The following is a 20461-nucleotide window of genomic DNA, read 5'->3' as shown; positions in this document are numbered from 1 at the left end:
TTAATTTTAGTTAATTTTTTAAAATCAATATATTAACAAAACATGAAAATTTATAGAGCAAACTACCTTAATATGTAACATAACAAAGTCAATATCAATCATGTGAATCAAGAAGTTGGGGATTTGATCACTGACCAGAGGATGTTATTGTGAATGAGGTGTAAAATTTACCTTCAATTAATGAAAGCCACAGAAAACCAATTGTCTGGATAGTGAGATATGAAGGCTTCTTGTGAGGAAACTATATATATCATGAGGAAAGAGTGAGTGAGTGAGAGAAAGAAAGTGTGTGCACGCACGCATGCACGCACATCATCTTAATTGGTTTAATGCAATTAATTGTTGGATAACTTTGAATACTTTATCAATTAATTGTAACCAAATCTGTGCAGAGTGGGGGACAATGTGTTTATTTTAAGATACTGTATATTAGAAAACAATAATGAAGGCGAATGCTATATTTGGTTGGTATATTTGAATTAATCAAAGGTGTAAAATTTGGAAGAGGAGGACGAAGCTTATCTCCTTTGACTACAATACTGTTTCCCATTGTAAATATGGGCCAAAAAAAGTTACAAATTTATTGAAAATTATATATTAAAACTTGTCTATATTATATATAAAAACTTGCCTACCATGTCGGTTCACACCTCATGCATTCTAAACAGATGAAACTCAAAAAACAAAAACAGCAACTCATGAAAATTGACAAAGTTCAATTGGATTGGGTGACACAATCACAGCATCTAGGTGCTATTGTCTCAAAGCTCACCCTACCTCGCCTTCTGAGTGGTTTTAAGAATGCTAAGAATTTTACCTGCTGCACCATACATCTTTACAAAGGGCTCAAAGGTGCATGTATTTTGAACGCACACCTGGGCTATTAACTTGAATGTGATGCAATATTTACATGTTGAAAAGTATCCACTTCATGAAGCATTAGTATATTGTGTTTATTTTTAGGAATCACACAAAAGAGTGGAAATAATTAGAGGAGTCAATAATGGGAATAAATGCAAAAATATAATATCAGTGATATTGCCATTCGGTGGATGAGCACCGCACACCTAGCACACTCTGAATATTCACTCCTGATATATATCTATATCTATATATATATATATCTGACTATAACACCCTGATCCTGCAATCCATGGATCAGGGTGTTATTGCTGCCTTCAAGACAAATTTGTGAAATACAGGTAGTTCCCACGAGTTAATCTGTTCCTGGTACGATCATAAAGCAGGAATTTATTAGTGCTTTATATTTAATTATTCCTTTATTGGTTTGTTTCTAAGACAGTCTGTAGCAACTTTTCTAGTGGGCTCAAAATCTGAATCTTGCAACTCAGAAAATTTCAACTGCTTTTTCTATGTGTTGAAAAGCTTCATCAGGTCCCTTGAAAGTGAAAGAACAAACAGGAGTTTCAGCTGTTAAATCTTCTTCCTCAGCTTCTTCACAATTTGCCATTTCAAGGAGGTCTTCATTTCTGACCTTTCTGCTGTGTGCTTGAAGCAGATCAGTAATGTTAGATGAAACCTTAAGCATTTGCAATTGGTTAACAATATTAATAACCACTTCTGTTTCATTTTGTATGATCTCTGCTGGTTCTTGAAATCCTTCAAAATTATCAATAAAAATTAAACTGAGCAGAGTGGTACCATAGTGTATAGTTATGCACAAGGTTTGAAATACCATATTTATGTACACTTAGCATCTTTTTATTGCATTTAATGTTCATATTTTAGATTCTGTTGATAGTTGGGAAAAAAAAAAAAAAAACTGAAGCAAGAACTATCTGTTTTCTCAGGCTAGTGTTGCTACTGCACCAGACAGGAAAACTCTCTTCTCCCAGACTAAGGAATATATCTTGCATTGCACAAAAGAATGTAGATGCAGCATCTGGAATGAAGTGAACAGCAGAGTACATGAGGGGAGCTGGAAAGTTCTGATAAACACCTAGAACAAAAATGATATTAAAGCAACTGATATCACCAAATAAAGAACATACAAGAATATAAGAATATAAGAACATAAGTTACCATCATAACTCTGCTACTAGTATGTTCTTTATTTGGTGATATCAGTTGCTTTAAGATCATTCTTGTTCTAGGTGTTAATCAGAACTTTTCAGAACATCCCCTCATATGAATAGTGTTTAGAAGAAGCAGCTGCCAAAAATACAAGGTGGCCATAATTAAACTTCTCCTATTCAGAGCCTTATGTAGCTTGATCTAACAAACAGAATGTCACTAAATTTGGTAGGAAGACTAACCAAGACATTGGGAGAAGGATTCCGCACAGTATTCATGGAATTACAGTTAATGGAGTATGTGTTGCAGGGGCGAATTCTCCATGCTTGCTGCGCAAGCTCATTACTTGAGAAAGAAGTAATATTTATTAAAAACAACACATAAGTCCACAGTAATAACTTTAATTAATAAATAAGGTAGATATTTCATACGAAAACTAATAGTACATCTTCAGTGTTACAAACACTGATAGGATTAGAATACAAATAACGAACATTCGATCACCTATTAAAATACAATGTTGTTATGAGCTAGGAAATGAAAGAAATTAATAAATAATTAATATTTAAGATAATTAGTTTTTTAATGATTACATAAAATAAGTCTCCCAGATCTTCGAGAGAGAGAAGCAATCATTTTGATTTAAATTCGGTCGGTGTAAAAAAGCTTCGCAACTTTCTTTAAAGAGGCGTTCATATTTGAACCTGCATCTATGAAGGAGAATAGCTTTATCCCACTGGATATTATGGGTAGTGGTAATACTGTGTTGTGCTAGACCAGACTTCTGAGGTTTGTTGTAATAAATATAATATTGATGTTCTTTAATTCTTTTTTTCACAGAACGGCCAGTTTGTCCAAAATAAGAATTATATTGCTATTACAACAAACCTCAGAAGTCTGGTCTAGCACAACACAGTATTACCACTACTCATAACATCCAGTGGGATAAAGCTATTCTCCTTCATAGATGCAGGTTCAAATATAAATGCCTCTTTAAAGAAAGTTGCAAAGCTTTTTTTACACTGACTGAATTTAAATCAAAATGATTGCCTCTCTCTCTCGAATATCTGGGAGACTTTTATTTTATGTAATCATTAAAAAAACTAATTATCTTAAATATTAATTATTTATTAATTTCTTTCATTTCCTAGCTCATGACAACATTGTATTTTAATAGGTGATCCACCGAATATTCGTTACTTGTATTCTATTTCTATCTGTTTGTAACGAAGATGTACTGTTAGTTTTAGTATGAAATATCTACCTTATTTATTAAAGTTATTACTGTGGACTTATGTGTTATTTTTAATAATTATACTATGCCACAGGTTCCTCTAAAAATAAGTAATATTTATTTGTTAATAAATGCATGCATTTACAAGCATTCCATTTAGGCTTTTACTTTTGTAGACAAAAGACGTCTCAAGCTTGCACTGCAATAATTGAGCTTTGCATTGTGTATCAAAGGCCGATGCTTGCTCGTCTAGTCAAAGCTACCTTGGTTTGCTCGGTTGTCGGAGCTTCCAGGTCCTTGCTACAGCACTGTGGTTTCATGCGCATGCATAGCCATTTCCGTTCCCTTCACTTCGTAAGGCCATACGCAGTCAAAATAGCTCTAGCTAGTGAGCTTCAGCCAGCCTTTACAAGTATGCGTGTTGCTTGGGAAAATTAAGTTACAACCAATTTTTTATGATGATGTTATTGACTAGTTCATAAAGAAGAACCGTAGGGTAGAATTTGTATTCAAGTAGCTCAATTGAAAAGGATAGAATATCATTTGTAAAATAAATGTTGTATGATTAAATGTACATAAATTTCTAAATATATAGTTTTAAATGAACAGTAATTAATTCATTATTCCGCTAATCAGACTTCAATCACACCTCTCATTCCCTGAATGATAACAAGAGCAAGAGTGAATTTCAAGACCAGCCCCTGAAGTGTTGTTACAAACCTGTTGCACAACTCAAACACATTGAGTTCATCCATGTGAAAGAGACCTGATTCAATGTGGCCACCATTCTCATGGACCCAAAACTGTATCCTGTATGCAGCATTCTCACAGAAGAACATAACATGTCTGAAGAAATGTTTGTCAAAGTCTGTGATATGTTGTCCTTTAAGGCTGCCAAGTTCAAAACACCGTCATAATAGATGTCAGCCAGCCTTCAGGTAATCCCACAACCAAAAATCACATGGAGTAACATCAGAGGAGGCCATGCAACTGCAAAGAAGCAACTAATCACTCTTTCTTCTGTGAAGTGAGGCCAAAGTACCATCTTTGGCATCTCCATCCAGACATCATCATTGCTGAAGTTGCAACATGACGAAACTGTTCAGTGCCATAATGAATCAAGTTATTGGTCCTGTCAAAGTGATGTCCTCAAAAAAGAATGGAGCTATTACAAAATTTGTTGTGAAGCCACACCAAATGGTATTTTTCGGTAAATGTAATGGGAATTCCTGGAGTGATTCAGAAGCTCAAATTCAACAATTTTGGATGTTTACAGTTCTGTTCAGATAAAAATGCACCATATTTCCCAATGGAATTTTCCAAGACCAAGCATCATAATCATCACATAGCAGCTGCCGTATATAGCTGACTACTACCAGGTGCGTCCCCAGGTGGCGGATCAGGGAATAGCCTTCAGATATGGAGGCTAGCTGCGATATAAGCAGAGCAATCTGGCGAATAAGCAGCCGTGGACCAACAGCGACTGAGCTATCAGGGCGTGGGGGGGAGCAGAAGTGGCAACTCTGTTTCACTTAAAACCTCACAAAGCCCAATGACAACTCGGTGACATGGCGAGTAGTGCCGCCATTAAATAAGCACCTGCTGGGGTCACTGCCCCTGACATTGGGAAGCAGCATTGTCAGTACTGACACAAGGTTGAAGCCAAATGATGACGGAAAAGCTTGTGATCAGAGATTTGCAGATGGCAATATAATTATATTGCGTACGTCTGTAATACTGCAGAGCAGAAAGCAAACGGAGAAACTACTGCTCTATCTTATCTCCAGAACAACCACCATGGCGAGCAAACCTTTACAATTGGCCCCAAGTTTCCGGCGTCCCTTAAATGGGACAGGGGTGCGAAGAATCTCCGGGCTCAAAATGGTGTCCACTTTTAAAATTGCAACTTGGAATGTCAGAACTCTGTATGAAGCTGGCAAATTAAGAAATGCCACAAGAGAAATGAAGAGGCTGGGCATCCGGATTTTGGGAATTTGCGAGACAAGATGGCCAGGATCTGGAAAGTGTCAACAAGATAATATGCCAATATATTACTCTGGGAATGATGAGAACAAACATCGACATGGTGTAGCTGTAATAGTAGATGAAGAAATCAATAAATCAGTAATAAATTGGATTCCATTTTCTGAAAGGATAATGCTGTTACAACTTAAGGGAAACCCGATTAACATAAATATCATCCAAGCTTATGCACCCACAGCTGACAAAAGTGAAGAAGATGTTGAAGAGTTTTATGAACACCTAAAAGAGATTAAAAAAACCTAACAAAGAAACATGATATAAACATAGTGATGGGTGACTTCAATGCAAAAGCGGGAAGAGGGGGGTGATGGAGAAATTGTTGGCGAACATGGCTTAGGCACCAGAAACAACAGAGGAGACCGTCTAATCCAGTTCTGTCAGGAAGAAGATCCTGGTTTAAACTTCCACCCAGAAGACTGTACACTTGGAAATCGCCTCAAGATAACCAACATAGCATTGTCAGAAATCAAATTGATTATATACTGATAAATAAAAGATTCCACAGTAGTATAAAGAGTGCAAAGACTTATCCTGGAGCAGATATTTCATCAGACCACAATCCCATAGTTGCAGATGTACGTCTTAGATTAAAATCAGCTAAAAAATCACAAAAGAAGAAAAAGAAAATTGATGTAGAAAAACTGAAAGACCCGAACATAAATAAAAGTGCCAAGACACAGTTTAACCTGCGATTACAACAGATTAACATAGAAGAAAATAAAAGTGTGGAATCTCTTTGGAATAGCTTAAAGAATGCCATCGTAACAACAAGTATTGAAGAAGTAGGTTATGTGAATAATATAAAACAACAGGAATGGATGACATATGAGATTCTTCCTCTTATTGATACAAGAAGAATGTACAAAAACAAAGACCTTGCCAGGTATACAGAAACACATAACATCATCAAGAAAAAAATAAAAGAAGCCAAGGAAAATTGGATGAAAAATTTATGTACTGAAATTGAACTGCTTCAGAAGAAACATGATAATTTCAATCTCTATAAGAAAATCAACGAAATTTCTGGAAAACTGAGGAAAAAGCAAATAGTGTCTCTAAGAGACAAAAATGGAAAAATAGTTCTAGAAGAAGAGAATAAAGCACAGATTTAGGTAAAATATGTAACAGAACTTTTCAATGATACTAGACAGAAGCCTATAAATATAAAAGATAACATTCAAGGACCAGCAATTATGAAAAGCAAAACAGAGAATGCTATACGAACAAGTAAAACAGGAAAAGCCAGTGGACCAGATGGTGTGCAAACAGAATTTTTTAAATTAATAGAACCAGATAGCATCAAACTTCTTGAAAAACTATTTAATAAAATATATGAAAGTGATGAATTTCCATCAGATTGGCTCAAATCTACATTTATCACTGTCCCAAAGAAACCCAAAGCAAATTCCTGTGGTGACTTCCAACTTATTAGTCTAATGAGCCAAACATTAAAAATATTTTTGAAAGTAATTCAGAATCGTATTTATAGAAAAAGTGAAGAAACTCTAAGTGAAACACCATTCGGCTTTCGGAATGGTTTTGGTACTAGAGAGGCCCTTTTCTGTACCCAAATATTGATACAAAAATGCATAGAAACACAGAAATCTGTCTTTATGTGTTTCATAGATTTTGAAAAAGCATTCGACAAAGTCAGACACAGTAACTTAATAGAAGTCCTTCAACAAATAAGGCTAGACGAACAAGACATAAGACTAATAACAAATCTGTATTGGAATCAGTCAGCTACCGTTCAATTAGACAACGTTACCACCAGTGATATTAACATCAAAAGAGGAGCGAGACAAGGATGTGTGCTCTCACCACTCCTGTTCAACATATATGCAGAGATAATCTTTAAAAAAGCATTGGAAGAATGTTCAGAGGGAATCACAATAAATGGAAAGATTGTTAACAACCTTCGATATGCAGATGACACCGTGCTAATTGCAGATAATATTATGGATCTCCAAAAACTCATTGACAGAGTATACATAGAAAGCCAAAGAATGGGAATAAATATAAACATCAACAAGACAAAATACATGATCATCAGCAAACATCCAGCCTCGTCAATGAAACTGACACTCAATGGGAAAAATATTGATCAAGTGTCAAGATATAAATATCTTGGTTGCTGGCTTAATGAACGGTGGGTTCCAGAAATAGATATAAAGACAAGGATTGAAGTTGCACGGCAGTCCTTCATGAAAATGAGAACATTATTCTGCAATAAAGACCTAAACATGGAAGTCAGATGCCGAATTCTGAAATGCTACGTGTGGTCTATTCTGCTCTATGGAGTTGAAACATGGACATTGAAGGCAACAACCATCAAGAAAATCGAAGCCTTTGAGATGTGGCTATACAGAAGAATGCTAAAGATATCATGGACAGAAAAAATTACCAATGAAGATGTCTTAAAATCCATTGGCAAAGCTAAACATCTTGTACAAATAATCAAGAAACGAAAAACATCATATCTTGGCCACATCATGAGAAACAGCAAATACCAACTTCTACAAACTATTTTGATAGGAAAAATTGGTGGCAAAGGAACTAGAGGAAGAAAAAGAATATCATGGTTTGACAACATCAAGATGTGGACAGGAAAGAGCAGTGCACAACTGCTCAGATTAGCACAAGAGCGCAATTTGTTCGCCAAGATGGTCGCTGACCTTCGATAGAAGATAGCACAATAAGAAGAAGAAGTATGGATAAAATGTAATAATTTTGCAGAAGACTTTCCGTACCATGGAATAAGGCATATGTAATTGTTGAGCAATTCCATGGTGCTGCTACTACCAGCAACATATGCATATGATCAGTTGACAATCGTGGTGGAAACTTCTTCAATTTCCATCACTGATTTAAATCCTCTGCCAGGTCAAACTTCCAAAGATCCTGTTTCTTCAAACTTCCAATCATCAATCTAACTGTATTGGCTGAGAGAGGACCTTCATGCAAGTTCTAAACTCACAAAAAGCAGCTGATGCATTGCATTTGTTCAGGTAAAATAACTGTACAAGTAATACGCAATAAGGTAACGTGAGGTGCATGTTGAACATAACTATCAATAGGAATGCATTTGTGAAGTTTTTCCTTTACTTCAAAGCTCTCATCATACCATACAACAGGTGATCAAACTTTGTTTTATGCAAATTTTTGGCTTCCTTGGCTACAACAGAACCTTATCAACAACTTTTCAAATGAAAAAAAAAAAAAAAACATTTTTTTTTCACAGAATCCACCTTCCCATGTCTTGAGTACCAAATTTGGTGATATTTTAGTTGTTAGATTGAGCCACATAAGGCTCTGAATAGGAGAAGTTTAATTATGGTCACCATATCCATGTGTTTTAAGGGTGTTGGTGTTAGGATGGATGATGGTTTGACTGCTTATAGTACTTTATGGTGTGTATGGAGGGGAGGGGTTCAATAAATAGAAAAGGATAACGAATTTAGCAGTCATGAGTCAAGAAAGGGAAAAATAGGTAATTTTTTTTTTTTTTTTCCTTATGGTGAAATATATTTTTGGACGATGACTCTTTAAAATATGCTAAAAACGTATCTGCCTAGGCCATGAAGCCAAACAGCAAACACATAATCTACATATCTGCAAGTCAGCCACTTTTGCTCACCACTCATCATCCCAATTAAGACCATCTCCGAAAACTTCACAATCATTCAAACTGTAAAATTTTATATCAATGCCATTGTCAATGGATTGCAGGGGGATATTCAGTTGTTTGCAAATGATGTGAAGCTGGGAAGGGTTATTAGTAATAGTGCAGATGTGGCAGCCCTGCAAGAGGATTTGAATAAACTAGACAGATGGGTAAATGAATGGGGGAGTATCGATTTAAATGCAGCAAAATGTAAAGTCTTTAAGTTTGGGATACATCAACGAGAGGTTGCATACTCAATTTTAGGAGCTGTACTGGAGGAAGTACAGGAGACAAGAGATCTGGGGTGATGATTGATAGAAACCTGAAATTCAAGGAACATATTGCAAAGGTGATGAAGGTAACCCAGGGGATAACTGCAATACTAAGAAGGATGCTAAAAATAGTAAAAATTAAAAAAAATATAACACAGACTTGCACATTTTAGCATTCAATCATGTTAACTGTTAACATATGGTTCATATAGTGATTTCCAACTTATGATCTCTATAACTTATGAAGGGATTGTGAGAACAGAACTTCATCGTAAGTGAAGGAATTACTTTCTATAAATCTATATATATACACGCTAACGTATTCTACTGCAATGAAAGTATACATTCGTTTAACTGAGAAATGATGCACAATTCACAAAATATGTGCAAATGTCTTTCTTCAGGATTTTATACAACCTGAACACGTTGTTGAACAAATGCACATTTTTGGTGTGTTTATTAAAAACCGGATGAACAGTCTCAAACACACACAGTAATTTATGGAAGATGAGCTATAAGGAGAAATTTCTGTTATTAAAAAAAAATATATAAAAAGTTTAACATAAATTGAAAGCCAAATGGCTAATTTTCTTGCTTTATTTTTCAAGCAAGAGTGTTGCAATTTGTACCTATGCTAAATCAAAATTTATGCCTAAAAGCATAAATTTCGATTTGCATGTCCTGTAATTGTTCTAATACCAGAAACCAATGAAATACACAGTGATCAACATAGTACTGAGTTACTAGATGATGTGGTTCAATCAAGAATAGCAGTAGCAACCATGCTACTCAATAGACATATTTTTATGCAATTATAAAAAAATGATCACACTCCTTTTGCAAAAATAATGAAATAGCAACCACCTTAGATTGGTGGATATATACATTGAGGATCTGATGTAACAAGTACTGCATATAAAAATAATTCAGAATTAAAAGTTTTTCTGTACAGAGGGTCCATGAAGTAACATGAAATATAGGAACATATTTTGGAACAACATTAGTTGGAAGAGAATTCATTATTTTCACTACAACGAGAACTTTCATAATTTTCTGCTACTGCTGATGGGGAAATGTCCATTAATTGCACTCAAGATCAATCACATTTAATTACATTTTACTTAGCTTACATTTAGTCAGTGATTAAGTGAATGTTTAGAGCTTAATGATCAAGTGATGATAGTTATAATCACTGCAATGGATTGATTTTCATTATTTTATGCAATTTGCAAAAATAATGTTTATTGACACATAAGTGTCATTAAATACTAAAGTACCAAAATTATATAAAATATGAAGTCATATATATAGGCTGATCAAAATTAAAGTATCTCTGTTTAAGGCCTTGTGGAGCCACCCAGTGATCCAAACAATGCGAAACTTTGCAGGAATGCATTATGTGTCACATGGAAGTGATATCTGAGAAAAAAAAAAGTTCCAAAATTCATCACCAGGGGAGTTGCAAACACCAAATGCATGTTTATATCATGCAACTCAGCAGGTGCCAGGAAGGTTTAAAAAGATGGGCATAGGATATTTTTCTCTTCATTCTGGTTAATACCATCCACTGTGATGGCACTAACCTTGCTCCAAAATGCTTGGCTCGTGAAGCTATACTATCTACACGACAGTGATGCTGTTACTGCACTCATCTGAACAAATGTCGACAAGGTCCACTATCTTCATATGTTCTGCAATGAATGATTAGTCATTTTGAAGAAACTGGAGACATATGGATGTACCTTACACAACTGTATGGAAAACTCTACGAAAGATTCTGCATTTCTACTCATTCAAAATAACTCTGAAACAGGAATTTAGCCTGCAGGACTTTGAAATTCAACTGACATTCGCTTTAACATTCCTTGCTCGAGTGGAGTTGGATGCTGCATGGCTGTGGATGATTTTTTGGAGAGATAAGGCTTGCTTTCACAACAGAGCTGGAAATACCAACAGTTGCCAGGTACAGCTTATACAAGGCTTACATGCAATCCAACAAATTCCCTTGCAATCACCCAAAGTTATTGTCTAGTGCTGGTTTACAGCTTCGTTTATCATTGGATCATTCTTCTTTGTGGACATTCTCCAGTTGGATCCTGTGACCTGCTCAGAGATATCGCAATATGATAAACAATTTTGTTGTGCCACAGCTAAAGCAGCACCTGTGAATGGATTAAGTCATTTTCATGAGGGATGAAGCCCCTCCACACATCAGTTGATCCATACAAGAGGTTCTTGGAGAACTTTTCCTGGAAGCCAGAGTGATCATCCATACATTTCCCACTGTACAACCACCTTGTTGACCTGATCAGACCCCTCCCCCCGTGACTTCTGGCTCTGGGGATTTCTCAAAGACATGGTTTATACGGATAATCCTGCCATCATAACTTGCCAGTGCTGAAAGAAAGCATGTGCACAACATCAGTCCTGACCAGTTGTGTTCTGCCAGTGAACACATTTTGCAAAGGATGCAGTTTGTGGCAAAATGGAAAGGTAGCACATTGAACAGTACAGCCCATGAATGCATAATAGAAATGAATTAAAATGTGTTATTTATGCTTGTGTTGCTTTTCTCCTCACATACAGAAAAATTATTACATCTATATTTGGTACATCATACAGTGCCACAGTGGTGAATTTTGGAACTACTTTTTTTTCCCTGATACCACTTCCACATGATGCCCAATGTATTTCTACAAGGTTTTGCAGCATTTAGATCACTGGGTGGCACTCCACAAGGCCTTAAACAGAGATACTTTAATTTTGATCACCCTGTACGTATTATATAACTCCCTCATACAAAAAGCTGAAAAACCTATAGCACACCAGTGCTGAGTCTGGGTAAAACACAGCATACTTTCTTTCAGGCACGTATCTGGGTTGTGATCCTTCCCATAACACATAGCAAAATTTTGTTCAAGGCTGGAGAACAAAATATAATTTAATTATTGTAGTCTAAATAACAACAGAAAAAAACAACTGTAATTATTGCTTGATGAGGACACATTTTTATCTTTCCAGATATTTAGTTAATTGATTTGTTACATGAAGCATTTGTGATAGTGATTTATTTTTTTTCTGACTCTCATGTACTCTCATTATAACAGCCTTCTACTGTATTTACATGAGGGTGGAAAATGACCGAACACTCCTTATAGTAAAATTAATCACTCGGTACTCTTACAATTGACTCAGCAAAAATGATATGGTAGGAAAGACCTGGATTTGAATCCCACCATCTAGGATGCAAAGAAGAACTTTGATGATGGCATTTCAACTGAAAGTAAGTTAGCTGAGTTCACCCAGACATGGCAGGGTTTACCAGGAAAACCAATAATTTGGGTAATGATCATGAAATCTTGACCTTGGAGGTGACCATACTCATGGAATTTTCAGTTACAAAGAGAGGTGTGTGTGTGTGTGTGTGTGTGTGTGTGTGTGTGTGTGTGTGTGTGTGTGTGTGTGTGTGTGTGTGTGTGTGTGTGTGTGTGTGTGTGTGCGCGCGTGCGACTTCCACCCATGGAAAGTTGTAAAGATATAAATCTATATAGCACACTGGTACCATGGATGGACTTTTTTTACAATTTTATTTTTTAAATACATCTGGGAATAACCATGCTCTAGAAACCAAACAGAGTAGTAGTGTCATTGTGTGCAGGTGGAGAACTACAAAGTAGGAGAGATGTGCATGGCAGAGTGGAGTGGAGTGCCCTCCTGTGATGAATCGTTGGAGGTGTCACATGTAATAATAATAATATACATAATATGACTCCTGCCTACAAAAGATTATTTGCGAATCTACTGTTCTGTTTTGGTAGTTCCTTCAGGTACCAAAACAGAATATAAGCATCGAAATTAAGTTTACAAAAAATTAATAGCCCATAAATTACATCATTTGTAATATTTCTTAATGGACAACTTTAAAGTTCAGGAGCATGCAATAAATACTGCAAAAATTACCATGAAAACTTTTAAATTAGGAAAAACTATTTTCAATGTGCTACATATATCTTCTCACCCTCTATAGTGGAACATTGCGCCCTTCGATTGGAAAAGACCTCGGTTTGATTCTCGTCGTGATGAGGGGAATCCTTATATGGACTTTTTCAGCTGAAGGTGAGTTAGCCAATCTCATATGGTGGTGGCAGGGTTTTTTCTTCAGAAAACTCAGGTTTTTCATCCCGCGCACAGACAAATCGGCCTTCAGAACACACGCAATTTACAGACAAAAAATACTGTTGTTGGAGAAGATGGGCGATAGATGATGTTGATGGTAGTAGTGTCGTAGTTGGAGAATTAAGTAGTAGTGGAGAGGATGAGATGTATTTAGCAAAGTAGAGTAGTGTGCCCTCCTACGATGAGTCCTTGTACTCCCTGGAGGTGTCACATAATAATAATAATAAATAATAATATTAAAATCAGCAGAAAATACAATAGGTTACACAGAAAGAGAAAGTAAAAAAAAGTTAAGTGACCAAAGAAAAGCATGAAATTAAAACAAAACTATAACTGGAATGAATATAACCGATTAATCGGAGAAATTAGAACTAGTTAAAAGAGATAAGAATAACTGGTTAGAAGAAAAATGCACAATGGCAGAGAAGCTATCAAAAGAAAATCACCTCCATGGATTATACAAACAAATAGATCAAATTAATAAGACGCGGACAACAAAAATGATAATGATCAAAACAAAGAGGGACAACTAATTGAAAGTAAAACAAAAAGAATGGCCAGACGGGAAGAATACTTTAGAGACTTATATAATAAAAACAGCTCTCAGGATATTATTCCAGCCACTGAAATGGAAGAGGACACAAATATCTTTACCAAAAAAAAAACAATAGCACACAGCATAGATAAACTTAAAACTAGGAAAGCACCTGGTATTGATCAAATACACACAAGAATTCTTAAAAGCAAGAAAAGGAACAACTTCTGCAACCATTAAAAACATTATTTGAAAGGATCTACAAAAATGAAGCAATACCTACTGATTGGACCAAATCAGTTATAACTCCTATATACAAAAAAGGAGATAATATGAATGCAATAATTACAGAGGAATTAGCCTCCTCAGTATTCCAAGTAATGTTTTTACAAAAGTACTCCAAAAACAAATTAAGCCATATAGAGAACTAGCATTAGGAGAAGAACAAGCAGGTTTTAGACCAGGATGAAGCACAATTTATCAATTATTCATCTTAAGACAGCTAACGGAAAAGATGCTAGGGTACAACCAAAGTTGCTATATAAATTTCATACTTTCGTCAGGAATTTGATTCAATCCGTAGAAGAGAACTATGGGAAACTATGAAAGAATTTGGAATTCCTAACAAAACTATAAGAATAATAAAGAAGCTATACGAGAAATCTGAAAGTGCAGTACAAGTGGAGGACACCTTAACCAACTGGTTCCACACAGAGAGTGGAGTGAGACAGGAATGCAATCTGTCACCAGAAATGTTCACTCTTACACTGGAAGAAGCAACAGCAAGGCCTTAAACAAAGAAGACTCAGGAATCAAAATATATGGGAAAAATATAACAAATTTAAAATTGCAGTCACAGAAGAGGATCTACAACAAATTTCTGATAAAATAAACAAAGAATATATATAAAATTTGGATTAAACCTAAATATAGACAAAACAAAAATTATGAAAATAGGAAAAAAGTAACACCAATCTGAAAATTAAAATTGATAGTAAGAATCTATCAATCTATCAGGTAGAAAACTTCACCTACTTCGGAGGAGTAACTGAGTACAATGGCGAAATTACAAAAGATATAAACAGATGAATTAGCCAAGCATCTCAAACTTTTGGTCGACTAAATGAAATATGGAAGCCAAGAGACATACATGTAACAAAAGTAAGAATCTATGAGACAATGGTCCTCCCAATACTTCTCTATGGACGTGAATGCTGGAATCTCAAAAAAGCTGAAGAGAAAAAATTAGTAAGTACTGAAATGGGTTGGCTAAGAACATCACTTGGAGTATCTCTGCTGGAGAGACTAAGAAACAAAGACATAAGGAAATGACCAAAACAAGAAATAACAATAAAAGACAAAATCCAAGAAAGAAGAATTCTGTGATCGCATTCTGTGATCAGAATGGGAACAGAAAGATTACAATGATGAAAGGTAAAAGATCCAAAGGGCAGTCCAGAATTAGATGGTTAGACAAAATAAAAAAAAAACCCTGAAAACTATATCACAACAAGAGACACCAAACTGGATAGAATTGTTCAGACTCTCGAGGGACAGACAGAAGTGGAAAGAGTTCATTCGGCCTCATCATCATCATCATCCACATAGATGATGGAAGAGAGAAGAAGAAACCTATAGTAATAAATTTGTACTATGGGTGGAGATTTTGTGTTTCTATTTATTTTTTACATGGTCCAGGAACCCTCATCTCAAACCTAAAGAAATTACAAAAATCCATGCCCACAGCAACTCAAATTCATAGCGTGCTGGCTGGAGAGGAAAATACGCTAACCACACGGCCAATCAGGCAAGCAAACTTCTACTCTTGTTGGTTTCAATTCTTTTGCTATCATGAGTAAAATCACAGCACTCTCCCTCTTATTATTATTATTATTATTCGTGATACCTCCAAGGAGTCCGAAGACTCATAATAATATAATAATAATATATATATATTATATAAAAAAATTTGGGATTTTTCAAATTAATTCTCCCACATTGCCAAACCCCCCAACTTTTTCCAAAAAAAAACCCTTCCTTTTAACAGCAGAAATATGCACATCGCAGAAAGAAGACAGCCAACAACATCCAGAAAAGGTATGTGTGAATTTTCTTCCTCTATTATTTTGCATATATTTGTCTCTATAATACATCTGTAATGCCCTAAAAATTCTTGGGTAAAAAGCCAATGACATTAAAAAAGGGGCACTCCTAAACAAAAGCAGGCAAAATAACTTTATAATCTATTCCTGAAATTTTATCTTTTTTATTAACCAAGTTCCACTAATGCTTATAATTTTTTTTTGGCCAAATCAGACTAACCACTATCACAAATACTTGATAACCGCTATAATTTCCCTGGTGAGGATTGGCTATCTGATAGGTTTCAGACAGCCAAAGAAAGTGGGGCCAAACAGGGCTTAGTACCAGGACCTGTATTGTTTAACCTTTATATCAATGACATTGTCAATGGATTGCAGATGTGAAGCTGTGAAGGGATCTTCCAGGGGGTGAGGTTATAGTTGGAAGTATTACAGGGTAACAGCAAAATAAATAAATAAATAAGTATTGTTATTATTTATTAGAGTTTTTACTTTAAATTATGGGAAATCTAAACTAAGAAGACTCAGGCCAGGAAAGTGACTAGTATGGTAAGGAAGGCAAAACTGGAATTTGAGAAGAGACTGACCCTGAAATCTAAAGAAAATCCTAAGGAATTTTTTCATTATGTGGCCAGTAAGAGGAGAAATAATTGTGGAAAAATGACATGGTTGGACAAAAAATGGGAATAGAGTGACTGGTGCAAAGGACATAGTGGAGTTGTTCAATGAACATTTTATTGGGGTACTTCATCCTGGAGAAGCAGGTTTTAATACTAGAGGGATAGGGCAGGTAATCCAGGTGCAAGAAGAGAGCACGTTTGAAATACTGAGTACTCTGGTTGTCAATAAAGCAATGGGACAGGATGGAATTTTACCATGGGTTTTGAGAAAATGTGTTAAAGAACTGACAGTCCTGTTGACCTGGCTTCTCAATAAAGTCTGTTCAAATGAATTGGGGTCTGGCCATGGGAAAGGTGACCAAGGAATGGAAGGAGGATAAGATAGTGCCATTGCATAAGTGTGATAGTAGACAAAGTGTCAAACTATAGAACAGTTTATATTTCATCAGTAGTTAAGATTTTTGAGAAATTAGTGAAGGATCATTTACAGTGTTGGCAGATGAAGGTAATGTTATCTGTAAGAGTTAGCATGGATTTGTTAAGGGGCAATCTTGTTTTAGTAATATGATTGGCTTTTATAATGAAGTAACAAGAGTGGTTGATAGGGGGAAAGGCATATTCTGCCTTTTTTTTTTTTTTTTTTTTTTTTATGACAGGGTACCACATGATAAGCTGATATTTAAGTTGCAGCGCATGGGTTTAGATGTTAGGTTAATCAACTGGATTCAGGATTGGCTATCTGATAGGTATCAGAGAGTTGTGTATGGTGGGGGTAATATCAAGGAGGCAGAAGGTTACAAGTGGGTTCCCACATGGCTCAGTAGCAGGACCTGTACTGATTAACCTTTATATCAATTACATTGTCAATGCACTGCAGGTGGATATTCAGCTATTTGCAGATGATATGAAGCTGGGAAAACATTATTAGTAATAGTGTAGGTGTGGTAGCCCTGCAAGAGGATTTGAATAAACTGGATAGATGGGCAAATGAATTGGGATCTCAGTTTAATTCAGCTAAATGTAAAGTCTTGAAGTTTGGGACAGATCGAAGGGAGGCTGCATACTCTGTTGGAACTGTGCTGGAGGAAGTGTGGAAGGCAAAGTATTGAGAATGATGAGTGATAGAAGACTGAAATTCATGTAACATAGTGCCAAGGTGGTGAAGGGGATTGCTGCAATACTGAGGACACTGACCAGAATAGATAAAAGAGTTGTCATTCCATTGTATAAAGCCCTGATCAGACTACATCTGAGTTATGGTGCTCAAATTTGGTCTCCAGGATTTGAAGGGGATAAATTAACCTTGGAAAGGGTACAGAGGAGAATAACAAAGATGGTATCAGGACTGTACAATGTTAGTTATGAGGATAGACTGAGGGAATGTGGATTGAAAGTTTGGTAGATAGAAGGAGAGGTGATATTATTGAGACATTTAAACTGTAGAGTAGTTAGGGTTTACACTAGGGGAGTTCTTACATTTGGTGGAAAAAGGGGCTATCCCTAGAAGTTGCAAGTGAGCAAGAGGGTGAGGAGTGGTTTCGTTGCATGGCAGGTGATTGACCAATTTAAGCGAAATTTTAAAATAATGAAATCCAATTCACTTTTCAACAATGAAAGAGTTTATGGCAAATGCAGTTTTATCCTTTATTGTAAATCACATTCGATTTGATCCCTGAGAATCTGCCTTTTCTCTAACCTCCAAGGCAACCAACCTGGGAGGTTAGAGAAAAGGCAACTTTTTTCTTTTTTTTTTTTTTATGTGGATTCCAATGATGAAAAGCAGTTAACTATAATACATTAGCAATGGGATGAGCTAAAGATTATATACAATGGAAATCATTTTCCACGAGTCAAATATGGAAAATTTTCAAGAACCACTTTAATCCTCCAATGAGCAAGACAGTCTCACACTGGAGAACAAAATCCATCCACTACTTGAAAACATTCACAAACATCCATGCCCATAATAAAATCAAACCAATAGCCAATAGTTGGTTGATGAGTAAAGACATTATCCACTCAGCAACTAGGTCAATGACCTGATCTAATCACAATGGCTAGTCATTTGGTTAACCAAAGTGATCAAGGCATCATCAAACACTTATAAATAAAAATGGCAATTTCATAACACACACAGCAAATATAATAATGATATTCACTTTTCTGTATGATGTACTCAATTATTTAACTACATTAATAATATTGTAAATTTCACATCAGTAACACTAGATTTTACAGCCCTACATCTGACAAGTATAATGACTGCAGGCATATCAAATACTCAGTATTGAAAGCTCTTAGCTTTCATTAACAGTCACAAATCGCCATGATTACATATTCTGTTTTAATCTGAATAGAATAAATAAATAAAAATAATAATGATAAAAAAACAAGTAAATGAAAAAAAAAGTGCCGGGAAGAATACTATAATAACGTGTCCTGCCACCCATTTCATGCTTATACACTATCAAATCATTAAATTATAAAGGAAGGGAAAGTACCTTTCATTCATGAGTACCAATATGGCATTTTATGAGAGAATCCATAATACTACAGTAATGTAATAGAAGCCACACTGCTAAATTTTGCAACACGTTAAAGTTTAGTGTTTTTGCCGAATTGATTTTTTTTTTTTTTTATGAGAATACTTCCAAAACTAAGACATATGTAACCGTAAATTATAAAAATGACACCGGAAATTAAATTTCGATCATATTGCTACTGTTTGAGTTTTATTTAATTTCCTGGTAAATAATTTGCTTGAATTGGTAGTATTATTAATAATAACAAACAACTGCAAGGGCGTTTAAATAGCCGCTTGCATGTCAACTTTCTGAAAATTCGTTTGCATCTGCTCAAAAAACAGAAAAATTTTAAAAAGAAAACGAATAGAAATGATTCCATTGACGAAGATATAAAAGTGACAGCTACACTTCAATATGTAGTAATTAAGATGAAACTAAAAACAGGCATAGTGAATAACAGAAATTGGGCAAACAGCTGATTTTTAATTAGGCTTAAGAAAAGCGTTTCGAGGGATGTTTCGTATCCACCCTCTCATTCAAAGGATGATGCTTGTGATCATCCGTTGAGTATCATTATACAACCCGCTGCCTTTCAGCGTTCTGGTACAACTTATCTTACATGTCTGATGAAATAAACTTTAGATTACGCGCTAATATCACTTAACCATCACCATAAAGATGGCGATGATGATAGTTTGATACTGCTATGATACTTCAGCAGCCACCATACCTAACATGGAGGGACTTACTTTTGACGACACGATCCGTCGTTGACACTTTTGTATTATTCGCAGACATTTTTTTAAGTCTTAGTTATTTATTTCATAAGACACATTCACTGATGAAATATTTTTAAACGCAGATCAAAGCGGATGTAATACAACACCACGAAAACCACAAATGGCGTAAACAAATTTCTCTTAGCATTCTGCATTGCGCATGATTTTACGCGCAGAACCTTTAATCCAATCGTGACTGCCATTCCTAAGTCTGAGATAACCTCGAAGGATATGAAACAGTGTCATCGATTGGGATTGTTCATCTTTTTCCTCTCAACTTCTGTTCACAAATACCTCAACATCACAAATAATAAGCGTCATTCAGAGGAGTCGGTTTCTTCTTCCTCTTTTAATAATTTCTAATTTTCGAAGAAAAAAGTAAAATCATGTTAATAATATCTTAAAGAATTCTGAGCTAACATAAAACGAATTGTGTCCATTAGAACGAACTCTACTTCATATCATTGTACAAATTTT

General features: G+C 35.4%; 1 protein-coding gene across 2 annotated transcripts in view; it reads right to left on the bottom strand.

The window, feature by feature from the left end:
- Positions 1 to 20147, bottom strand: part of LOC150099340 (serine/threonine-protein phosphatase 2B catalytic subunit 2-like) — a 273967-nt gene extending 253820 nt beyond the window's left edge. For both annotated transcript variants that reach the window (XM_090404069.1, XM_090404070.1), the window contains exon 1: positions 19955 to 20147. In XM_090404069.1, coding sequence (XP_090260195.1) covers positions 19955 to 20003 — 49 coding nt within the window. In that variant the 5' untranslated portion in view covers positions 20004 to 20147. The remainder of the gene's footprint in view (positions 1 to 19954) is intronic.
- Positions 20148 to 20461: the final 314 nt, after the last annotated feature.

This window comes from Typopeltis vanoorti, chromosome 14, assembly GCF_054136105.1.
Source record: "Typopeltis vanoorti isolate ZY-2024b chromosome 14, IOZ_Tvanoo_1.0, whole genome shotgun sequence".
NCBI lineage: Eukaryota > Metazoa > Arthropoda > Arachnida > Uropygi > Thelyphonidae > Typopeltis > Typopeltis vanoorti.
Note: the sequence above shows the minus strand (reverse complement) of the source record. Positions and strands in the feature narration are given on the sequence as shown.